The 25,758-nt window shown below is 36.5% G+C and overlaps 1 protein-coding gene and 1 non-coding gene across 5 annotated transcripts in view; one reads left to right on the top strand and one right to left on the bottom strand.

Annotated features, from left to right (window-relative positions):
* Positions 1–18,906: 18,906 nt before the first annotated feature.
* LOC120225032 lies at positions 18,907–19,037 on the top strand. Its single transcript, XR_005526726.1, has one exon. It is a non-coding gene; the product is annotated as a small nucleolar RNA SNORA38 (small nucleolar RNA).
* Positions 19,038–22,985: 3,948 nt separating this feature from the next.
* The window catches only part of TMPO (thymopoietin), a 29,669-nt gene continuing 26,896 nt past the window's right edge, over positions 22,986–25,758 (bottom strand). For all 4 annotated transcript variants that reach the window (XM_039223259.1, XM_039223256.1, XM_039223257.1 and 1 more), the window contains one exon: positions 22,986–25,105. In XM_039223259.1, the coding sequence (XP_039079190.1) occupies positions 24,820–25,105 (286 nt within the window). In that variant the 3' untranslated portion in view covers positions 22,986–24,819. The remainder of the gene's footprint in view (positions 25,106–25,758) is intronic.

The following is a 25,758-nucleotide window of genomic DNA, read 5'->3' as shown; positions in this document are numbered from 1 at the left end:
GAGTGAGCCACTCAAGGTGCCCCTTGCTGGAACTACTTTAAGTTATTTTTTAATCTATCCATCTGTTCATCCATTCATCTATATAATCTGAGCCATTTCAGAGTAAGTTGCAGACTTATGTTTTACCCCTTATACTTCAGAATACATTTCTTTTTTTCTTTTTAGTTTATTTATTTATTTTGGGAGAATGTGTGTATATATGCATGCACAAGCCAGAGAGGAGCAGAGAGAGAGGAAGAGAGAATCTCAAGCCTGTGTGGAGCCCAATGCAGGACTCAAACCCTCAAACTGTGAGATCATGACCTAAGCTGAAACCAAGAGTTGGATGCTTAACCGAATGAGCCACCCAGGAGCCTCAAAGTGGATATTTTCTAAATCCTTGTTCCTTCACATTTTTTTGTAGTTGACCATTCTACTGTAACAATAAGCTTTCCTTATTTATTTATTTACTATTTGTTTTTACTATTTGTCTACATCAGTATAGAATCAGATTCTATTACCATGGATCCTTGTTATAATACATTACTGTTATTTTGATGTTCACATTATCCCAGTGAGAGCCCCTCCAAGCTGCCTTTTCTGTTCTTTTAACATGTTCCAGGGGCGCCTGGGTGGCTTAGTCGGTTAAGCGTCCGACTTTCGCTTAGGTCATGATCTTGTGGTTCGTGGGTTCGAGCCCCACGTCGGGCTCTGTGCTGACCGGCAGCTCAGAGCCTGGAGCCTATTTCAGAGTCTGTATCTCCCTCTCTCTCTGACCCTCCCCTGCTCACGCTGTCTCTCTCTCTCTCCTAGAAATAAATAAAAATATTAAAAAAAATGTTCCATCACTTTCTGAGTACATCTTTACTTTCTGATGCAATATATTCTTAGCTCACTTATTTTTATGCCCTAGTCCTGGAATTAGTCATTTGTCCTTGAATCCTACTGATTTTGGGCATTCTCAACTGCAGAACTGAACTAGTTCCATTTGCTGAGGCTGAGAAAGCATTTACCTACTTTACATTATCTATGAGCTCATACATTCTACGGGGGTCTGTTTTGCCCATCAGTGGATTCTCAGCACCTGTAATACCAGCTGTGCATATAAAAAGTATTCCATAAATATTTGCTCAAAAGTTTACATGCTGCCAAGTCTGTCTTAGAGAAATCTAGTAGAGATATGGTTTCAATTTTAAGTAGTTACATTCTTTGCATTCATTTGTTATAGCCACTTGTCCTGTGACAGATTCATAGCTTAAAATAGACTCTGTGTCCTGCCATTTACTTTTCTTTTTATATTAATTTTAGAAGCCAACGGTTCACTCTATAAAAATTTTTCACTGTCCCTTTTTCAAGACTGTCCTGTTTTCAAGATTTCCTAGATATCTAGGAGTGATTTCAGTAAATGTAATTCCTTTTACTGAGAGTGAAGCAGTATAGACATTTTATAAAGATTGAAGTGTTCATTCAAAATAGATGGTTGAGCATTTTATGCTTGTGTTCCTTGATAAACTGAAATTACAGTCATTCTATTATTTGAAAAAAAGAAGGAACCACATGAGTTATTTTAACAGAATATTTAATATGGGAATTAGTTAAGCATGTGCTGGAGAACTGAAAAGGCACAAAAACACCAAAGTCACACAGATGATAACCACAGAAAGCAGTTACTACCCCTATGTGGGAGGAACACAGGAAAGAGGCATGGGTTATTAGAACTTAGCAGCTAGGAGGCCCTCTGGAACTGGGACCCAAAGCTCTGAGAAGGCACTGCCTGGCTATTGCTGGTGTCTCTAAGGGGACTCAATGAGGCTGGTTCTGGAAATACTAGAAAAAGCTGGGGATGGGAAATAACTGTTGCTGTCAGAGTGAAGGAGTGAAGAGGTGAAGGAGTCTTAACAGGAACAGCAAACTCCCAACTCCCAGATCCTGACTTTCATTCTGTTCTAGCACCCCCTACTGGTGGAACATAAAATAGTTTTTGCTCCTGTCAGTATTAGGGCTGAGTACGGAGAAGTGGATTTGGAGCCAAGAGACAATCACTTGATAGCACAACAATTATAGAAATTATACTGATACACTTATACTCTGAAATACTATGCTATCAACAGAACATTTGAATGTGTACTTGATGGATTTTACATGTGTATATTTAAGTAATCTCTATAGGATATGTGGGGCGGGAACTCACAATCAAGAGTTGCATGCTCAGGGCGCCTGGGTAGTTCATGATCTCGCAGTTTGTGAATTTGAACCGCCATTGGTTCAGCTGCTGTCAACTGAGGAGCCTGCTTGGGATCCTCTGTCTCCCTCTCCCTCTGCCCCTCCCCTGCTCACACATATGCGTGCCCTCTGTCTCAAAAATGAACGTTAAAAAACATAAAAATAAAGTGAATTGATAATTACTAGCTGTTTCTTTAAAAAAAAAAAAAAAAGAATTGCATGCCCTTATGACTGAGGCAGCCAGGCACCCCAATTTGATGTATTTTTAAACTCAACTCTTTGTGTTCAATGTTTGTTAAATTCATGTCAAGATATATATGGATAATTTAGAAAGAATATTAAAATATAGAGCTGTCTTACTGTGAAGGAACTACATATAAAAAATCGGGGGGTGGGCACCTGGGTGGCTCAGTCGGTTAAGCGTCCAACTTCGGCTCAGGTCATGATCTCACAGTCTGTGAATTCATGCCCTGCGTTGGGCTCTGTGCTGACAGCTCAGAGCCTGGAGCCTACTTTGGATCCTGTATCTCCTCTCTTTTTGACCCTCCCCTGCTCACGCTGCCTCTCTCTTTCTCCCAGAAATAAATAAAACATTAAACAAAATGTTTAAAAATCGGAATAACTCAGATTACAGATTCAAAACGAAGGTAGAATTCTGATCTCTGATTTGCAAAACAAATCATAAAGTTAGTAAATATAGTTTGATCTTGACAGAAACCTAATAAACTTGGACATCTGCTTTTTAAGCTGCTGAAAGATTAGAAATGAGACTAGGAGGGGGCAACAGAGAAGCTGTTATACAAGTCGACTGGCAACTACAAGGAGGGACAAATGACAAGTAATAGATAATAAAGGGAAGAACTAGAATATAAACCTGTAAACTAAAAATATACAGCTGGCTCCACTCCCACTTAAGATTAAATGACTTTGCATGGTACATGGTTACACATACAGTTTGACCCTTGAACAATGTTAGGATTGGGAATGCTGACCCCATACACAGTCTAAAATGAGAGTATAACTTTTGACTCCCCAAAAACTTAACTACAAATAGTCTACTGTTGATCAGAAACCGTTTACCAATAAGATAGTCATTTAACACATACTTTGTATCTGCATTATACTGTATTCTTACAATAAACTACACTAGAGAAAATACTAAGAAAATTGTAAGGAAGAGAAAGTATATTTACAGTATTGTACTGTATTTATTGAAAAAAATTTTATAATTAGACCTGAGCAGTTTAAACTTGTGCTGTTCAAGGATCAATTGTATTTTTGTTTATTTCTTTTTTTTTAATGTTTTATTTATTTCTAGGAGAGAGAGAGAGAGCGTGAGCAGGGGAGGGTCAGAGAGAGACGGAGTCACAGACTGAAACAGGCTCCAGGCTCTGAGCTGGCAGTCAGCACAGACCCAGCGCGGGGCTCGAACCCATGAACCGTGAGATCGTGACCTAAGCGAAAGTCGGACGCTTAACCGACTAAGCCACCCAGGCGCCCCTATTTTTGTTTATTTCATGGACATACTCCTAAAAGGGCATGCAGAGAGAGAGAGGAAGAATACCTTAGCTATCAGACATATTGTCCTGACAGTGTCCATCTATCAAAAATCACAAATGCATCTACCCTTTAGTTCAGTCACCTCACTTCTAGGAACAAAACAATGTATGCAACAAGATGATTCATTGTGGTATTACTTATAACTACAGTAGATTGGAAACAATGTAGTAAGTCCACCAATAGGGTTAAATAAATGGTACAGCCATACAGCCATACATGGAATACTGTGCAACTGTGGATGGATGGATAGATGATAGATAGATAGAGCTGGAAACTTTTGTACTGATGTAGAAAGATCTCCAAAATATTGTTAAATGAGAAAGTAAGACATATGCACAATATAGTATCATTTGTATAAAAGAGGGGTAATTGTGTGTGTGGGTGTGTAATGTCTGTACAAAGATATACACACAGAAACTGATAGCATTGGTTTCCTATATGGAAGAAAATTGAGTAGCTGGAGGTCGTGAGCAAGAGGGAAGCTTTTCACTATACCTTTTTTTTTAAATGTTTTATTTATTTTTGAGAGAGAGAGACAGCATGAGTGGGGGAGGGTTAGAGAAAGAGGGAGACACAGAATCTGAAGACAGGCTTCAGGCTCTGAGCTGTCAGCACAAAGCCTGATGCGGGGCTCAAACCCACGAACCATGAGATCATGACCTGAGCCGAAGTCAGACGCTCAACTGACTGAGCCACCCAGGAGCCCCTCGCTATATCTTTTCTTATATATTTAAACTTTTGATCTATTTGTATGTATTAGTTTTTTAAACCTTTATTTTTTTTAAAAAAAGAAAAAAATGATTACTTCGATGTTTTGGATATTCCAGGATTTGCTATATGTAAGTTAGTAATGTAAATGACTCTGGTTACAGTACTGTATTGTATTTATAAAAAAAAAAACCCTTTAAGTAGACTGGTGCAGTTCAAACCTGTGTTGTTCAAGGGTCAATTGTGTATTTGTTTATCTCACAGACACAACCCTAAAAGGGGGTGCAGAGAGGAGACAGGAAGAATACCTTAGCTATTAAGATATAGTATCCCAATAATGTCCATCTATCAAAAATCACAAGCATAATAAAAGAGTTATGCTGTTAGTAGAGAGTAAATTATCCTAAATTGATTTTAAACCTTGATAATCAAGTTATATTATATTGGAAATTATAAGGCATCATTAAGGCTGCTTAATTTACTTAGTCTACCTTTATGCTCATTTTACTGTAATGATTATGAACATAATGACTGGAATCTAATAGCTTTTTAAGAAAATTTTAAGTAAATTCCATGCCACAGGTGGGGCTTAAGCTCACAATCCCAAAATCAAACCTTGCACATTCTACTGATTAAGCCAGCCAGGAACCCCCTCATACATTTTTTACTCCAGCATGGAATAATAGCAACTCAACATTGTTTTTACGATCTTATTTTTAAGTAACCTCTACACCCAACATAAGACTCAAACTTACAACCCAGAGATCAAGAGTCGCATGCTCTACCAACGAAGCCATCCAGGAACCCCTAGGAACTCAACATTTTAAGTGTTATTTACAAGTGACAGACTCTACTTAGTAAAGTTCTCCAATAGTAAGAAATACAGGTTTCCCCCATACCCAAAAGGTTGTTTTAAGGCCCCTTTGCTTTTACAAAAGAACTGCGTTTGTACCTGTTTTTCCCTAACCAAAAGAAATCCAAAGAGGATTTTTGTTTTTACAAAATGCTAATTTCTTCTTCACTTTAAGCCATATCGGTTTATGAAAGGTTTGATAGGAATACTTTTGGATGGGGTTGGTGGGGGACGGATGGGGCAGGGGTGGGGGGAACGTGGCTGGGTAGGGACCTGTATTACAAACTACAGTGAGTTCTACAGCGACATCTAGTGTGCACTTCTTGTAAAGTAGCTTGTAGCCATATGACTAGGCACTATTTTTAAAGTCTTTGAATAGGCTAACGGAAGTCTGCTTATTAATCCTTATTATCATTTTTTAGATTACAGTACAAAATGTGGAATTGTTTGGAGTTCTCATGGTACATATTGTCACTGGACTAGAATTTACTACAGCAGGTCTAAAAGTTATGTTTGATTGTTTTACAAGTTTATTGTAAAATTTACACATTTCGTTAGAAAAAAATTAAACAAGTTTTAATCCATCTGTAAATGTTTAAATTATTAAGAACTGTTAAGTTCCAAGCTGCCTCATTCAAGATATTGTAATGGGAAATTTTATAAAAGAGACCTCTGGTGCACCTGGGTGGCTCAGTCAGTTAGGCTTCCGGCTTCAGTTCAGGTCATGATCTCGGGGTTTGTGGGTTCGAGCCCCCCAGCGGGCTCTGTGCTGATAGCTCAGAGCCTGGAACCTGTCTTCGGAGTCTGTGTCTCCCTCTCTTTCTGTCCCTCTCCTGCTCGCACTGTTTCTCTCTCTCTCAAAAAATAAATAAAACATTTTGCATAAGTAAGTAAATAAAAAGAAAAGTGACTTTAAAAAAAAGAGACCTCTGTACATTCAAGAAAGGTTCTATTTGTAGGGGTTCCTGGCTGGCTTAGTCAGTGGAGCATGTGACTCTTGATCTTGGGGTTGTGAGTTTGAGCCCCATGTAGGGTGTAGAGAGTACTTAAAAATAAAAAATATGCATATTAAAAAATTATATTTGTAGAGTGTTGAGAAACTTCTGAGAAATCACTTGAGTGACTAATAAGGAGTAACAGACAGTACTTGGCACTACTAACGTTTTATTTAATATGATAAAGAGGTCCAAATAGCTCCAAAGTGATTTGTTTACAAAGACAAAATGATCCATAAGTGACTATTTACTGATAATGCCATATAACTTTTTCCTGTTATATTTATTTGAAATAGTCTTAGGAAAAGTGTCACTGTTACTATGATACCTGAAAAAAAAAATGCTTTAGTGTTATGTCTCCAATCCAATTTAGCTGAAAAAACTTCCCTTGAATCCCTTCTGGCCCCTTCACCAAAGAGAAAATTGGACTTATTCTGTTATCTGATAATGGCAGCCCTCATTCTATGAATCAAAGCTATCCACCAAATCCTCACTTAACTAAGTAATTGAGTCTGAATGTTTGGAGTTACTTGGTTGTGCCTGGTTGAACATTCCTCTGCTATCACAAGTCAAAATATAACCACTTCGGTCAGATTTGCATTCAAAATTTCAGTCTTGGTTTATAGCTGTGTGGCCTCTTGATAATTACTCCGTTTGGGCTGTAGTTTTCTCAGCAGCTAAATGAGGATTTAATCTCCTAGAGATGAGTAAGTAGTGATGACAGTAAGCATTCTTAATTAGTTCCTAAAGTAACTATTTAGAAACTAATTTTTAGTTTTTGTTGTTTTACTGTTAAGTGTCATATATCACTGTGGGTTTTTGTAGGCTTTTGATAGTTAACTGTTAACCTTTATCAGTTAAGGACCCTCACTTCTATTGCTAGAGGCAGAGAGAGGTAGAGAGAGAATCCCAAGCACATTCCACACTGAGGGCAGAGACTGATGCAGGGCTCGAACTCACAAAATGTGGAATCATGACCTGAGCTGAAATCTAGAGTCAGGATGCTTAAATGATTGAGCCAGTTGGGTCCCCTGTTTTTTGTTTTTCAAATAATGAGTGGGCATTGAATTTTATTGATACAGGTTTTCCTGTATCTTTTGAGATGATTGCATAGTAGAAAATATAAGGAACAACATGTTTAAAAAGAAAAGATTATGAGTTCATGATTTTTGGACCACAATAAAAATAACTCACAAAACCAGCTAAACCTTGAAAACATGGTATACCATTTGTAATTAGAACAAAAATTGCACAATTAGCACAAAATAACTATGAGAATATTTAAATAACATCTTCTATGCTTGCCCCACTCATTTTCCTTAGTAAAAGGCGAAAGATTTATACGATCTGAATAGAAATGAGAGTATTCACTCATTTTCCTTAGGACACAATTTTGAAATTCATTGATTCAGACACAACTGACTTGGTATTTTTAGAATTCTTAATTGTAGTAAAAAAATCCACCTATTTGTGATCTTTTTTAATTTAAATTTTTAAACTTAACAATTAGTACTTTTAAAACTTTATTTTTTTAAAAATGTTTTATTTTTATGTTTTTGAGAGGGAATTTGGAACAGAGGATCCGAAGCAGGCTCCACGCTGACAGCAGAAAGCCCTATGTGGGGCTCAAGCTCACGAATTGTGAGATCATGACCTGAGCCAAAGTCAGATGGTTAACCAGCTGAGCCACCCAGGTACCCCTTAACCATATTTAAATGTACAGTTCTGTAGTTTTAGGTACATTCACATTGTTGTGCAATACATCTTCAAAACTGTTTTGTCTTCCAAAATTCTATATTTGTTAAACAACTCTTCATTACCCTCTCCCCCAAGCAACCTCTGTAACCACCATTCTACTTTGTTTCTATGAATTTGGGTACTTCAGATACCTCATACAAGTGGAATCATACAGTATTTGTCTTTTTTGACTGGCTTTCTTTACTTTGTACAATGTCCTCAAGTTTCATCCATGTTGTAGCATGTGATGGGATTTCTGGACTTTTCAAGGTCGAATAATATTCCACTGTATGTGCATCACATTTTGTTTTTGTTTATCTATTCATCTGGATATTTGTGTTGCCTCCTTCTCAAGACTCTTGTGAATAATGCTGTTATGAACATGGGTATGCAAATATCTTTTCAAGATCCTGCTTTCAATTATTTTCAATATGTATCCAAAGGTGTCTAAATCATATGGTTAATTCTATTTTTAACTTTATGAGGAATATCCATACTGTTCTATAGTGGCTGTACTATTTTACATTCCTACCAATAGTATACAAGGGTTCAAACTTCTCCAAATCCTCACTAACACTTATTACATACTGTTTTGTTTTAATTTAATTTTTTTTATATATATATATTTTTTTTATTTCTAGGAGAGAGAGAGAGACAGCGTGAGCAGGGGAGGGTCAGAGAGAGAGAGAGATACAGACTCTGAAATAGGCTCCAGGCTCTGAGCTGCCGGTCAGCACAGAGCCCGACGTGGGGCTCGAACCCACGAACCACAAGATCATGACCTAAGCGAAAGTCGGACGCTTAACCGACTAAGCCACCCAGGCGCCCCTGTTTTAATTTTATTTTTAAAAAACTTTTAATGTTTATTTATTTTTGAGAGAGACAGAGACAGAGAATGAGTGGGAGAAGGGCAGAGAGAGAGGGAGACACAGAATCTGAAGCAGGCTCCAGAGCTCAATGTGGAGCTCAAACTCATGGATGGTGAGATTATGACCTGAGCAAAAGTCAGATGCTTAACCATCTGACCTGAGCCACCCAGGCGCCCCTAATTTTAAGTTTTTAAATTTTAATGCCAGTATAGTTAACATACTGTGTCATATTTGTTTCAGGTGTACAATATAGTGATCCAACAATTCTATACATTCATTACTCAGTACTCATCATGATTAGTGTACTCTTTAATCCCATAACCCTCCCACCTCCCAAACCATTTGTTTGTTCTTTATGGTTAAGAGTCTGTTTCTTGGTTGTCTTTTTCTCTTTCCTTTTGTTTGTTTATTTGTTTTTAAAAGTAGGCTCCCCATCCAATGTGGGGATCAAACTCATGACCCTGAGATTAAGAGTCATATGCTCTACCAACTGAGCCAGGCAGCTGCCCCCAATTGTTTCTTAACAATTCCACATTGAATGAAATCATATGGTATTTGTCTTTCTCTGATTATTTCACTTAGCATTATACTTTCTACATCCATCCATGTTGTTACAAATGACAAGATTTCAGTCTTTTTTATGGCTGAATAATATTCTGTTGTATATGTATATACATATATGTACATATATATGTAATATATATACATATTTTATGTATATATATACACCACCTCTTCTTTAACCATTCGTCAATCGAGGAACACTTGGGCTCCTTCTATATCCTGGCTATTGTAAATAATGCTGCTGTAAACATAGGGGTGCATATATTCTTTTGGTTAACTAGTGTTTTCATATTATTTGAGTAAATATCCAATAGTGTGATACCGGTTCACATGGTAGTTCTATTTAAAAAATTTCTTTTGTAGTTTTTCTCTGAATCGATTTTTTAAAATGTTTTTTTAAATTTATTTTTGAGAGAGAGATAGAGACAGCATAAGCAGGGGAGGGTCAGAGAGAGGGAGATACAGAAATCAAAGAGAGGCTCCAGGCTCTGAGCTAGCTGTCAGCACAGAGCCCCACGTGGGGGTCGAACACACAAACCATGAGATCATGACCTGAGCTGAAATCGGACGCCCAACCGACTGAGCCATCCAGGCATCCCTCTATTTTAAAATTTTTGAGGACCCTCCATATTGTCTTCCACAGTGGTCACACCAGTTTGCATTCCCATCAGCAGTGCACGAGGCTTCCTTTTTCTCCACATTCATGCCAATACTTGTTGTTTTACATAGTGGGGTTTTTTTTGATAGTTATCATCCTGATGGGTGTGAGCTGATATCTCATTAGATTTGTATTTCTGTAATGATTAGAGATAGTGAGCATCTTTTCATATGCTTCTTGTCCATTTGTATATCTTTTTTGGAGAAATATCTATTCAAGTCCTTTGTTCATTTTTAAATGGGGTTACTTGGAATTTTTTGTTGCCATTGAGTTGTAGGAGTTTTAAAGTTATATATTTTGGACATTAACTTCTTATTAGATGTATGATTGGCAAATATTTTCTCCCATTCTGTAGGCTACATTTTCACTCTGTTGATTATATCCTTTTGTTTTGTTGGAACTGCACCTCTAAATGAGATTGAGATGCTAGTTATTTCTTTTAACATTTATATAAATATATGTTTTATATATAAATATATATATTTATATATAATATATATAAAATATGTATAAATATAAATAAATAAATATATATAAAACATATATATAAATGTTAAAAGAAATATATATATATATATATATACATATACATATATATGAGACAGGGAGACAGAATGCCAAACAGGCTCTGTGCTGCCAGTACAGCAGCACAGATGTGGTGCTTGAACCCATGAACTGTGAGATCATGACCTGAGCCCAAGCCAAGAGTTGGTTAATATATATATAAATATATATAAAACATATATATATATATAAATGTTAAAATAAATATATATATATACATATATAAGAGACAGGGAGACAGAATGCCAAACAGGCTCTGTGCTGCCAGTACAGCAGTACAGATGTGGTTTTTGAACCCATGAACTGTGAGATCATGACCTGAGCCCAAACCAAGAGTTGGACGCTTAACCGACTGAGCCACCCGGGTGCCCCTGAAAATCCTTTCAATAAACAGAGTATGGAAAACTGGATATTCACATGATTAAAGAATGAAGCTAGATCTTTACCTTACACCATAAATGAAAATTAACTCAAAATAAAGACTTAAATTTAAGATTTAAAACTGTAAAAATCCTAGAAGGGAACATATGGGAAAACTTTCATGACACTGGATGGCAATGATTTCTTAGAAATGACACCAAAACCACAGGCAACAAAGGTGAAAATATACAGATGGGACCAAACCAAACTTTAAAACTTCTGTGCATCAAAGGATATAATCAGGGGTGCCTGGGTGGCTCAGTCAGTTAAGCATCTGACTTTGGCTCAGGTCATGATCTCATGTTTCATGAGTTCGAGCCCTACATTGGGCTCTGCTCTGACAGCGGGGAACCTGCTTGGAATTCTCTCTACCCCTCTCTCTGCCCCTCCCCTGCTCGCATTCTCTCTCTGTCTCTCTTTCTCTCTCTCCCAAAAATAAATAAATAGGGGCGCCTGGGTGGCTTAGTCGGTTGAGCGTCCGACTTTCGCTTGGGTCATGATCCCGCGGTTCGTGGGTTCGAGCCCCGCGTCGGGCTCTGTGCTGACTGCCAGCTCAGAGCCTAAAGCCTGTTTCAGTCTGTGACTCCCTCTCTCTCTGACCCTCCCCTGCTCACGCTGTCTCTCTCTCCTAGAAATAAATAAAAATATTAAAAAAAAATATTTAAAAAACAAAAATAAATAAACATTAGTTTTTTGAAAGGATTTTCACCACTGAGTCGTCTTGGCAACCTTGTTGAAGATCATTTAACTATATACATGAAGATTTATTGCTGGGCTCTACTCTATTCCATTGGTCCATATATCTGTACCTCACTGTTTTAATTATTGTACCTTTGTAAGTGATACCTCCAACTTTGTTTTTTTCAAGATTTTGTTGGCTATTAAGGGTCTGACTTTTAAAACACCAAATGTATAACATTTATAATTGCTAAAATCACTTTCTCATGCTTATGATCTCCAGCACTTTTTTTTTCTTTTTTTTTAATGTTTTACTTATTTCGGGGTGGGCAGAGAGAGAGAGAGGGAGAAAGAGAGTGCTATAGCACAGAGCCCAAAGCAGGGCTTGATCTCATGAACTGGGAGATCATGACCTGAGTCGAAATCAAGAGTCAGATGCTAAACCAAATGAGCTACCCAGGCACCCTGGGTATCTCCCACCCAGCTATCTGGATACCCAGCTATATAGATACCCAGCTATCTCCACTACGTTTTAGCTGACTTTGGAAACCTTTTTGGATTTCAAAAGATATGAACTATACCATAAAGAAGGGACATACAATAAATAAACAATTTCATGACTATAAAACCACCACCCTCATCAAGAAATACAACACTACCCCCAATTACTTCCCTGCCTCTGTGTTCTTTCTGGATCACAATCCCCTCTTTCCATAGGAGGTTACCACTATTCAGCCTTTCCAGAAAAATTATTTCCCTCTCCTTATTAAGATTTAAATACATATCCTTAAACAATATAATTTTACCTGTTTTGGAACTTTAATTTGAATCATATTATGTATTATTTTAACTTGCATTTTTTATATAAAATTTTTTCTCATTTTATTTATTTGAGAGAAAGAGAGTGCAAGCAGAGAGAGGAGCAGAGGGAGAGAGAGAGAATCTTAAACAGGCTCCAAGTTCAGTGTGGAGCCCGATGCTGGGCTCCATCCCATGACCCTGGCACCACAACCTGAGCTGAAATCAAGAATCAGATACTCAATGAACTGAGCTATTCAGGCACCCCTTAAAACTTGCATTTTTGGCTCAACATCGTGAAATTCTTCCATGTTGTCTAGCTATAGTTCATACATTATAATATTCCATTATATAAATATACCACAATGTATCTATTTTACTTTTGACGGACAGTTTTATTCAGTTTCCAGCTTTTGGTAATTACTACCAGTATTGTATATACACTTCCTTTACATGTATTTTTTTTTTTTTTTTAAGTAATCTCTATGTCCACCATGGGGCTTGAACTCACAACCCTAAGATCAAGAGTTGCACGCATTACTGACCGAGCGAGCCAGGCACCTAGCCTACATGCATCTTGATGCTCAAGTTCAAGAGTTTATCCAGGGCATAAATTTGAGTAGATTGCTAATTCTTAGGATACATGTATATTCAACATATGTCAGCTCGTTTTTCAAAGTTGTATCAATTCACAATCTCATCAGTAGCTCATGGATATTCTCATTACTCCACGTGCTTTTTTAGTCGTACACTAATTTTGGGGAGGTTAGTGAATGTGTAATAGTATCTGTGGTTTCGCTTTACATGGGCCTAATTACTTACCAATGATGCCAAACATCTTTTCATGTTTGTTACTGATGTTTGAACTCCCTGTTAAAGATTTTTGCTCATTTTTGGCAAAATATTGTCTTTTTATTTATTTGTAGGAATTCTTTATGTTCCGGATTGCCTTTTGTCACCTATATATGTTCTAAATATTTTTTCTCATGTTTTGTATTTCCTCTCTTTATTAAATGAAGGTCTTTATTTTAATGTAGTATGTCTTTTGTTTATGGTTAAAGTCCATACATATAGGAAATTTGGGCATATTGCTTTGTGAAATGCCTGTTTTTTGCTTGTTTTTCTGTTGGTTGCCTTTTTTTATTTTAATTTTTTAAAAGTCTGTTTATTTTGAGAGAGAGAAAGAAAGAGTGCAGTCGGTGCGTGCAGGGGAGGGGCAGAGAGAGGGAGCTCTGTCAAACTAACAGTGTGGAGCTCAATACAGGGCTCAAACTCACCAACTGTGAGATCATGACTTGAGCTTAAATCAAGAGTCTGATGCTTAACCGACTAAGCTACCAGGGACCCCTTGGTTGCTTCTTTTAAAGATAGATCATTAGGGGTGCCTGGATGGCTCAGTCAGCTGTGTCCAACTTTGGCTCAGGTCATGATCTTACTGTTCGTGAGATCAAGTCCCACATCAGGCTCGCTGCTGGGAGCCTGTCACCAGAGCCCTCTTTGGATCCTCTGACCCTCTCTCTCTGCCCATCCCCTGCTTGTGCTCTCTTAAAAATAAATATATTTTTTGAAGATAGATCTTTAGAAATTCTTCATATATTCCAGATACAATCCGTTTGTCAGATGCACATATAGCAAATGTATCTTCCACCATTCTCTCAATTGCCTTTGCACTCTCTTAATAATGTCTTTGGTGAACAGAAGTTTTTAACTTTACTTGAGTTCAGTTTACCAATTATTTTGTTTATGGTTGGTGTTTTTTGTGTCTTATTTAAGAAAGCTTTGCCTACTCAAAGTTCGTAAGTATATTTTCCTATACTTTCTTTTAAAATATTTATTGCTTTATGTTTCCAATTTTAAGGATAACCCATCTAGAATTTTTATAGATTGTGAAGTAGGGATTAAGTTTAGTGTTTTTTCCATATGGATATTCAATTGACCCATACTAAAAAGACCATCCTTTCTGCACTACACAGCAAAATATAGTCTTTGTCATCTATCAAGTGACTCTATTCAACCTGTCTGTGAACTCTATCCTGTTCCATTGACTTGTCTGTCCATTGTTGGAACAAAACCACATGTCTAAATTTCCACAGCTTTAATAATGTAACTGATATATATATAACTATATATACATATATAGCCTTTATGAGTGTTATATATACTAAATAACTGTTATTTAGCAGTGTGGTTGTTCTGCTTTGTTCTTTAAAGTTGTCATAGCTCTTCTTAGTTCTTTGCATTGACATCTAAATATTACAATCAGTGAAATCAAAATGTTGTGTCATTTCTCATATCAAAAATCTGCTGGGATTTTGACTGGGATTACACTGAATCTATAGAGGAGTTGGGAAAGAACATCTTTATGTTAACTCTTCCAGTCTATGAGCAGGGCATTTACTTGGATTTCTATTTAATTTTTCTAAAAATGAGTAGTTCCCAGTGAAAGGTCTTTCACATTATTTGTTAGATCAAGTTCCATGTTTTTTATTCTTTTTCTATTATTACAAGTGGTATTTTTTTTCAAAATTTCATTTTTGACTTTTTTATTGCTGATATACAGCAACACAACTGATCTCAGTGCAATAGCATTATATTCAGAGGTATTGTTAAATGAATCTATTAATTCTAATTGTTTGGGTTTTCTACATATACAATCATGTCATCTGTGAATAATGAGTTTTCTTTCATTTCAGCTTTCCTTTTTTATTTATTCTGTCTTTTTGTTATAGAAACTAGAAGGGAGAGAAGTCTGGAGGATTGGTAATACTGTTTCTTTTCTTTTCTTTTTTTTTTTTAGTTTTTAATGTTTTATTTATTTGAGAGAGAGACAGCGTGAGCAGGGGAGGGTCAGAGAGAGAGGGAGACATAGAATCTGAAGCAGGCTCCAGGCTCTGAGCTGTCAGCACAGAGCCCAACACGGGGCTCAAACCCACGAACCGTGAGATCATGACCTGAGCTGCAGTCGGACGCTTAACCGACTGAACCACCGAGGTGCCCTGGTAATACTGTTTCTTGATGATAGTCTCACTTTAGGCACAAACCAAAGCCCTTCCTTAACATATTGCCAAGTCTCAAGCAACTGCCCACTATTCTTATATCTACATTGCCCTACAGGAACACTCAAGTTTTCACCAAAGTCATCTGATGGTAATTGGTAGACTTCATTTCTTTGCCCATTTTACTCAGCATAACTATGGACCTACTCTTAAATGCTCTCTTCAGACTCTAAAATCAAACCAAACGTTACTGGAGGGGTGTTGGGTGAGGGGATGAGCTAAATGAGCAAGGGGCATCAAGGAGGGCACTTGTTGGGATGAGCAATGGGTGTTATATGTAAGTGATGAATCACTAAATTCTCCTGAAACCATTATTACACTATATGTTCACTAACTTGGATTTAAATAAAAAAATTTTTTTAAAAGTTCTCATGCTCCTGGTCTTCTTTCATCATTCATTCCATTCCTTAAACATGGATATTCCTCCTTGGCTCTTTCACACTTCCAAATCTGTGGATATCATATCTTCCCATCACTTGGAATTTATTGCTTTCTATGGACCCCCAACTATTCCTAATTTCTCTAAGCTTCAGATCCTAACTGCCAAGAGATGATCTCCATCTAGATTCACTCCTATAGTATCTAAGTGCTTACTATGTATTAAGTATTGTTAGGTGCTAGCATTTCTCATAGGGTTGTCAAATCCAGTGTATTCAAACCAAAGTCTATCTTCTTCTTTACATATTTAGTCTTCTTCCAGCGACTCCTGACTAGAATAGACAGAAATACATATATATGTACCCACCAAAGGGCACAAAGAAATGTTGATAGCAGCAATTTTTGATAATAGCTAAAACCTTGGAACAATCCAAATACCCATTAAAAGTTAAGTGGGTAAATTGTACTATATCCATACAGTGAAATAATTTTTTATAGCAATGACAATAAACCCACCAGAATATAATTATATGGATTAATCTCACAATGTTAAGTGAAACCCACTCAAAGGAGTACATATTACCAAGTAAAATATTTCTAGGTAATTTTAGTTCTCTCTGGCCATCTTATTATTAATCAGGTCTACTGAATTTACCTCTGAAAGATAAATCTACTTCTCTCTCCAACCTCATTGCTATTCATTCAATTTTATAATCAATTTTTGGAACTGATTTCATATGATGAACATATGAAAATGAACAAAGAAAACGTCCACATGAATTCCAAAGCAAGATTTAAGTTTCCAAATGGTATAGTATGACCAAATTAAATATTCATATAACCTGTTAGTTTAAGAAACCTATGGTAGTCAAACCATACAAGATGAACCCCAATCATCCCTGCCTCTTGGTATTCACTCTTTTGTAATACATTCTCCATTTTAAGTTCCCTGTAAGACCAATAGAATATATAGAAAAAAGTGATGGTGTGTCATTTCCAAGACTAGGTTATATAAATACTGCGGCTTCAATCATGGGTACACTTTCCTGGGTTGCTCTGGGAGAAGCCAGCTGCCACATCATGAGGACACAGGGTAACCTATGATGTCTTCACTCAACAGCTGGAGGAACTCAGTAAGGAACCTCAAGGCCTATCCTGTGAGCTTAAATTAGACTCTGCCCCAGTCAAGCTTGTAGAGGATACTGCAGCTCTGATTGATAGTTTAACTACAAAGTCATCAAACCACACAGCCAATCACTCCCAGATTTGTGACCCATACAAATGGCAAAAATTGTTTTAAGTTGCTAAGTCTTGAGGTTACATACTGACGATTTATTTCTTCTAATTAAACCATAGCTATGATAAACTAATTTTTGTTACTAAGGCAAATAAAACAGGTACATTTTACACAGCCTCACAATTTCAGATTATTCAGTCACAAGATCACTGTGTTAAATCCTGGACAATAAAGTCCATAGTAAAGTGTTTGATTAGAGTTATATATTTTTTTAATGTTTTATTTCTGAGAGAGAGAGAGAGAGCAAGGGAGGGTCAGACAGAGACGGAGACACAGAATCTGAAACAGGCTTCAGGCTCTGAGCTGGCTGTCAGCACAGAGCCCGATGTGGACTCCAACCCACGAACCGTGAGATCATGACCTGAGCCGAAGTTGGTCGCTGAACCGACTGAGCCCCCCAGGTGCTCCTAGAATTGTATTTTCATAAGGGCACCTGGGTGGCTCAGTCGGTTCAACGTCCAACTTCGGCTCAGGCCATGATCTCGCAGTCTGTGAGTTCAAGCCCAGCGTTGAGCTCTATGCTGATAGCCCAGAAAGCCTGCTTTGGATTCTGTATCTCCCTCTCTAAAAATAAACATTAAAAACAATTTTTAAAAAAGAATTGTATTTTTATAATTTATTCCCCACAAGCTCTGACAAATTTTGGTTCTTTGACTTTCAAGGATTAAACCTTACTAACTTATCTCAATAAGGTAAAGAAAATAGGCAACAATATTTAAGCTGCTGATAAATCTATATTGCTATTAGTGAATGAAATAGTCAAATGTTTTCTTCTTTTTTAAAACTACATCTTGGGACGCCAGAGTGGCTCAGTTGGTTAAGTAGCTGGCTTCAGCTCAGATCATGATCTTGTAGTTTGTGAGTTTGAGCCCCTCATTGGGCTCTGTGCTGACACCTCAGAGCATAGAGCTGCTTTAGATTCTGTGTCTCCCTCTCTCTCTGCCCCTCTCCCAATCATGCTATCTCTGTCTCTCAAAAAAAATAAACAAAACATTAGAAACCAACAAAACTACTTCTCATAAGAACGCCTAAGACAAGTTCAAAGATATTTCTAAAACTGCATCCTGCACTGCCAAAAATTATATACCCGGCACAGAGGCATCAAATAAATATTTTTTGAAGTAGGTGATAAAATTTTACAATCAGTTTAAAAACTGTGAATATAGCATAAATGCCATTAAATGTCAGTTAAACTAATGATTCTATACCAGAACAAAACAGAATTGATCTACTGGGAGTTACCCTGCTCTCAAAACTCGGGGTCTCCTTCTCTACTTCCTTCCCCAAATCTTTGGGGGGAAGGATGATATATAAACTCTGAAAAGCACTAAAGGACTGCTAATTCAAGGTGAAAGACATCACATAGCCCTTTCCTGCTGAGACCCTATTACTGAAGGGAATTTGAAAATGTTTAAAATGATGGAAAAAGGGAGAGAAGTGATATGTCAAAGACAATATATTTCAAACAACAGTATGAAAATGGAAAATAGATTAAGAAATAGAAAATCTTCAACAAAAAAGGCAAGAATATGCAATGGGAAAAAGTCTCTTCAACAAATAGTGCTGGGACCCTCCCACAAAGGCGTGTCTGTAGTTCCCTGTCTTTAGACACGTAAGAATTGGAGGAAAAGAAACATGAATTTGGAGAAGTCTGGGGTCAGCTTGCTCCCTGCAGGCTCAAGACCAACCATCCAACAGAGGAAAAAAAAAAAAAAATAGTGCTGGGAAAACCGGATAGCCACATGCAAAAGAATAAAACTGGACCACTTTCTCACACTGTATGTAAAAAAACACAAAGTCCTAACTGTGAAACCTGAAGCCACACAACTCCTAGAAGAGAGCACAAGCAGTAATTTCTCTTACATCAGCTACAGCAGCATTTTTCTAGATGTCCTGAGGCAAGGGAAACAAAAGCAAAAATAAACTATTGGGACTACATAAAAATAAAAAGCTTCTGCACAACAAAACAATCAACAAAACTAAGACAAGCTACTGAGAAGATATTTGCAAATGACATTAACTGATAGAGGTTTAGCATCCAAAATACATGAACTTACACAACTCATTACGAAAAAACTCCCAAATAATTTAATTAAAAATGGGCAAAAGACATGAACAGACATCTCTTCAAAGACAACAGACACATTCAAAGATGCTCAACATTACTCATCATGGGAATACATCCAAAACCACAATGCGATCTCACTTCACACCTGTCGGAATGGCTAAATCCGACTCAAGGGGGGTGCCTGAGTGGCTCAGTTGGTTGAGTTGTCCAGCTCTTGATTTCAACTTAGATCATCATCTCACCATTGGTGGGTTCATGAGTTTGAGCCCCAGGTGGGGCTGCACGGACAGTGGAGAGCCTGATTGGGATTATCTCTCTCTGCCCCTCCCCTGCTAGTGCTCTCTCTCAAAATAAATAAGATAAACTTAAAGTGCAGAGGGAGAGAATCTTAAGCAGGCTCCATGCTCTGCTCAGCAGAGCCCGGTGTAGGACCCAATCACGACTATGAGATCATGACCTGAGCTGAAATCAAGAGTTGGACACTTAACCAACTGAGCCACCCAGGCACCCCACAACATTACTTACAATAGTCAAATTATGGAAGCAGCCCAAGTGTCCACTGATACATGAATGGATAAAGATGTGGTGGGTATACATATACACAATGGAATATTAGTCAATTATGGAAAAGAATGAAATCTCATCATATGCAACAACATGGAAGAATCTAGAGGATAATGCTATGTGAAAGTCAAAAATGTGAGAAGTGAATGTAAAGAAATGCTAAGTGAAAGTCAAATACCATATGATTTCATTCACATGTGGAATTTAGGAAAAGAAATGAGCAAGTGAAAAACAAACCAAAAAACAGACTCTTAACCATAAAGAAAAAACAAATGGTTCCCTGAGGGGAGGTGGGTAGGCAATCGGTGAAATAGGTGAAGGGAATTAAGAGTATACTGATCTTTTAAACGTTTATTTTTTATTTACTTATTTATGAGAGAGCAAGAAGGGAAAGGGGAGAAAGAATCCCAAGTGGGTTTCACACTGTCAGCACAGAGCCTGATATGGGACTCTGTGAGATCATGAACCCCACGAACCACGAGATCATGACCTGAGCTAAAATCAAGAGTTGGATGCTTAACTCAGCCATCCAGGCATTTCCTAAGAGTAAACTTATCTTGATGACCAGAGAATGCATAAAACTGTTATTGTACACCTGAAACTAGTAACAGTATACATTAACTATACTGGAATTAAATTTAAAAATAGAAAATGTGGGCACCCGGGTGGTTCAGTCGGTTAAGCATCCCACTTTGGCTCAAGTCATGATCTTGTGGTTTGTGGGTTTGAGCCACACATAGGGCTCTGTGCTGACAGCTCAGAGCCTGGAGCCTGCTTTAGAGTCTGTGTCTCCCCCTCTCTCTGTCCCTCTCCCTAGCCCCCTCAAAATTAAATATTGGGGCACCCGGGTGGCTTAGTTGGTTAAGTATCCCACTTCGGCTCAGGTCATGATCTTGGGGTTTATGGGTTTGAGCCCCACATCAGACTCTGTGCTAACAGCTCAGAGCCTGGACCCTGCTTCAGATTCTGTTGTCTCCCCCTCTCTGATCCTCCCCTACTTGTGCTCGTGCTTTCTCAAAAACAATAAATACACAATAAATAAATAATTTTTTAAAAAAGAGAAAGAAAATGTGGGCACTTGGGTGGTTCAGGCTTAGGTTAAGAGTCTGGCTTCGGCTCAGGTCATGATCTCCCAGTTCATGAGTCTGTGCCCCACACTGGCACCACACTAATGGTGTGGAGCCTGTTTGGGATTCTCTCTCTCCCTCTCGAAAACAAATAAATAAGCTGGGGGGAAAAAAAACAAAAAACACAAAAAACCAGAAAGGGCGTCTGGGTGGCTTAGTCTTGGTTAAGTGTTGGACTTTGGCTCAGGTCTTGTTCTCATGGTAGTGACTGAGCCCACACTATTAGTGTGGAACCCTGCTTGGGATTCTCTCTCTGTCCCTCCCCGTCCCCAATCCATGCTTTCTCTCTCTCTCAAAATAACATAAAACTTAAAAAAAAAAAAAAAAGCCACTAAAAAACCCCCTTATGAAACTTAAAAACATAGGGTGTGCAAATAAATATAAATCAGAAAATAATCTATGTAAGGAAATTAATTTAATCACAAGAGTTATTTTGAAGTCTTTTATTTAAACATTTTTTTAAAAGTTTATTTATTTATTTTAAGTAATCTGCATGCTCAACATGGAGCTTGAGCTCACAACCCTGAGATCAAGAGTCACACACAATTCCAACTGAGCCAGGCAGGCGCCCCTGAGATCCTTGTTTTAAATTTAAGGAGAAAAAGTGCAATTAAAAGTTGGTATACAATTCATGCTAGGATAAGATGATACTGATCAATGTATTTTAAGGTACTATGATTATGATGCCAAACTAAAAATAATTTTCAGCAAAACTTGGACTTTGAATAGTGAGTCTATTATTTATGAAGAATGCTTGGTCTTTAGTATAAACAACAATATTGCACCATAATTATGTAATGTGAAAAATCACTACAATAGCAATCATATTACAATATATAAATGTATCAAAGTAACACATACACATTACATTTATACAATGTATTATGTCAAGTTTATTTTTTAAAGAAGTAAAAGGGAATGAAACTTAAATGGCTACAGAGAAAGATTAAAACTATAAGTGAATTTTAAAGAACCCCTAATGAGGTTTGCAACTTAGAGGCACCAAAACTGTAGGAGCAAGGCTGAACAAGAGAACTGGTATACAGCATTTATGTCGAGTGTTAGTCTCTCATGTCCCCTCTGCTGTATTTTATGTACAGACCAGTATCCTATGTAATCACATCCCAGCTGGGCAAACTTCAGCAAAATTTCTTAACTCCTCTGAGCATTAATTTCTTCATTTGTAATGAGAGAGTAAGAAAATACCTGCTTCACAGGATTATCACAAGGATTAAGTCAATGCCTATCAAGTGCATAAAGCAGCATGTAGGACACGGTACTCATGCAATAAGCATGGTTAAGCCTTTGACGTTATGTGCTCATTAATGATATATATATATATATATATTATTTTAAAAATCAGTAATTTAAATAAAATCACCTTTGGGGCACACATGAATGATGGAGAGAGAAATGTACTTTCATCTTATGAACATAGCTCCATAATAAATGCACCTTGGCAACATCTTTGCTTAATCTCAAAGCAAGACTAACAATGAGTGTCAGAGATAAGTCAAGTATTATATTGTACTATATCACTATATTGTAGAGTTGGAGAGGTGCCTGTGGAACCTTCCCTCTATCATCCTGTGAGTATTAATGGCTATACACTGCTTACCAGTGAACAAATGAGGAGCTGATTATGAAATGATTAGAAGCAAAACATAAAGGAGTAAACTGAAACGAGAACTAAAAGTCGACAATCCATAAATATCATATGAGAAATGTTATCAGGTATCTTATAGTTTGTGCTATTTCTGAAAAGCATTTATTACAATGACAAAACTAGAGGTTAATTATTTTTTATTATTGAATTATATTGTAAAGTCTACATCTACAATTTAATCAGGAAGAAATGCTTTGCATTTACATCAAGGACACATTTATTCTAGTGGAATAAAACAGACACAGACAAAAGACCAAGTACACATTTAAAAAAAAAAAAAAAAACCTACATATTTTACCTGGTCCTACTTTTTACTATTTTGGACCATACTTTTCCTATTAAAAAATTGATCTTACATACATAGAAGCTTGATTATCTTCCCATATTTTTAATCATTAAATGTAGTTTCTCACAATTTCTAATAATAAAGAAAAGATTGAAAACTACATGGGAAGCGAAGTTTAGAAACAATGAAAAAGTAGACTGCTATTACTGTACTGTAGAAAAGATGAGTAAAATGTGCCCACTCTGTGGCTCATCTCAAAGAAACACTTTTACTCAAAGAGGCAAGCATTTCTGAACTATGAGTAAGTTCTACACTCCCCTGTGGGACCAGACCTACCAAATGTTTCTGATCAATTGTAAAGTAAGTGAAAAATGTCTACAAAATATTTAAAAGCTAAATAGCAGAACACAGCTAATCAAATCAAAATTGTGTGCTGGTCTAAATATACATATTAAGCTTTCTGTTTTTTTTAAAAGGATCTTTTTATCCCAGATGATATTTAAAATAACTTACATCTTTAGTGTGCTTTATGGTCAATGACTGTAAAGTTGAAATTCAAATGAATAAATTTCAATTTTTGTTTTACTTGATTCTACTAAAATTTCAATTACCTATTACTTTACTTAACCAAGTTTTATATGAGGTAAGTTTTAGCTAAAAAGTAAATCAACCACAAAGATAAGTTAACCATTTCAAGAGTATACAAAAATCATAATGCCCACTTCGTATTCAGAGTGTACAAATTTATGTCTTAACTACTTTGTATCTAAGAAAACTTTACTATGTAATTTAGAAATAAGTACTTTTCCCAGTTAAATCAAATTCTGTTGGAAAATATTGGGCAAAAAAAACATCTGGCAAATTTTGTTTTTGGTTAACAGAAGACAATGCAGTAATGAACCCAAATGGAACCTAAGACCAGTGTTTAAAGTTTCTAACTTCTAAACAGACACACGCTTATTTATCTAAAAAATATTTGGACAGAATGTTTTGCTGTAAATAAAAAGTACAGGTTTCCAATTACAGCCTTATAGCTAGCTAAACAGTTTCTAAAAACATGTATAGCCAGCTAACAGTTCTCTAAAACATGTTATATGTTGCACTAAAGATCCCTGCTAAAACATCAACAGCATTTAAATGGGTCTTACTGAAGTAGGACACTCATGATACTAGAAATGTTTTAAAAAGTGAGTACAATAGGGCTACAATAATTACTATTAATAAAAGTTACAGAAGAGATTATTGCTGTATGTTCCCCCATAAACACATCAAACCTGTAGCAATTACAAAAAGTACAATCCAAGTAACTTTTTTCTTACTGAATTTCATGTTTCACATATCTCTATAAAGTTTTTATACAGCAGAGAATTCTTAAAATCTTTTCTGTAAGAATTCAAAGTATCTAAATGTGTAGCTTCACATTATACTACCATGTTTTGCCCTTCTTGTTTCCCAAATACACAAAAACAATATACATTTTTCTCAAAAGTGAAATAAGATGTCCACATTAAAAAAATAAAGCCTACAAAAAAGTTCCAGAGCTAAAAAAGATTATTATATGGCACGAGGTGATCTCCTACTAGTCCAAAGTCCAAAACATTTAAATGAAGTCCATTTATGCATCCTGCTTTGCTTTTCAATAGAATACTACATTTACTGAGGTGAAATCACATTATTTTTAGTTCTTGAATCAAGTATACACAAATGTTTTTTTATACAGTTATTAGAAAAAAATAAGGAGACCAAATTGAGTGTGCCAAAGAGAAATTACTCAGTTGGATTTTACAGAGTTATTAGAAAGAAAATTAATGAATGGATTTCCTTGGTTGGTTTCCATAGCTTGATAGACCAAAAACAAAAAAATGGCCACAATTACAAACAGCAAAATTTTTATCCACATGGGAATAGAGCGTCCCTTTTTTGTCTTTTCTGACTTGACATCTGCCAAGGGAACATATTTAGGAATATATTTAGATGAAAACGATTCCTCCATCCTGAAATCACTGAGTTCTAATGGCCGGCCGGCAGCCCCTTTGATTGGTCTGCGGCAACTAGCACTGTTAGGAGTAAAAGCAGGAAGAAGAAAATAAATTTAGATAAAAGTCATGATTCCAATATATAACAGAAAATCTCATTACAACTTCCTAATTTCAAACACAATCCTTGAGATAATAGTAGAAAACTGACACATGTAAACAGTGAGGTCAGTCAGCCTATTTAAAATTTCTACATATTTTTCATTTAAAATGTTGGATGCTCATTCTATAGAACATTGATAAATAGTCACTAAACTTGTCTTCTTAAAGGCTTTCAGAGCCAATATATTTAGAGGTTAAGAGGGGAAAAAATAAGGTACTTTGGTGTGATTCTTTCAGTTAGGAAATAATTCAGGAGTTCTATAAACACAGCCTTTTCAACTAGAAAAGGGAAACTTTCAGGGAAAACAATTACTTCCTTCAATGTTTCTTTTTATATAAAAACTAGGAATTAGAAGAAAGAATTAGATAGGCAAATTATAATACTTTAGCTTATCAAAGTTAATTCTGAAACTGACTCAACTTTCAAGAATATGAACTTGTAACTTGGAAGAATTAAACTGTTCTCAAAAGAACAGTTGAGAACACGGGTACAGTAACCTTGTGAAGAATTAAAAATCAGAATTTCCATTATTATATGCTAGCCATATCTCAATTAAATATAAAAAATTAAA

This window comes from Hyaena hyaena, unplaced genomic scaffold (genome assembly GCF_003009895.1).
Source record: "Hyaena hyaena isolate Hyena2069 unplaced genomic scaffold, ASM300989v1 scaffold_1305, whole genome shotgun sequence".
Classification (NCBI taxonomy): Eukaryota; Metazoa; Chordata; class Mammalia; order Carnivora; family Hyaenidae; genus Hyaena; species Hyaena hyaena.
This window is presented reverse-complemented; position numbering and strand designations above follow the sequence as displayed.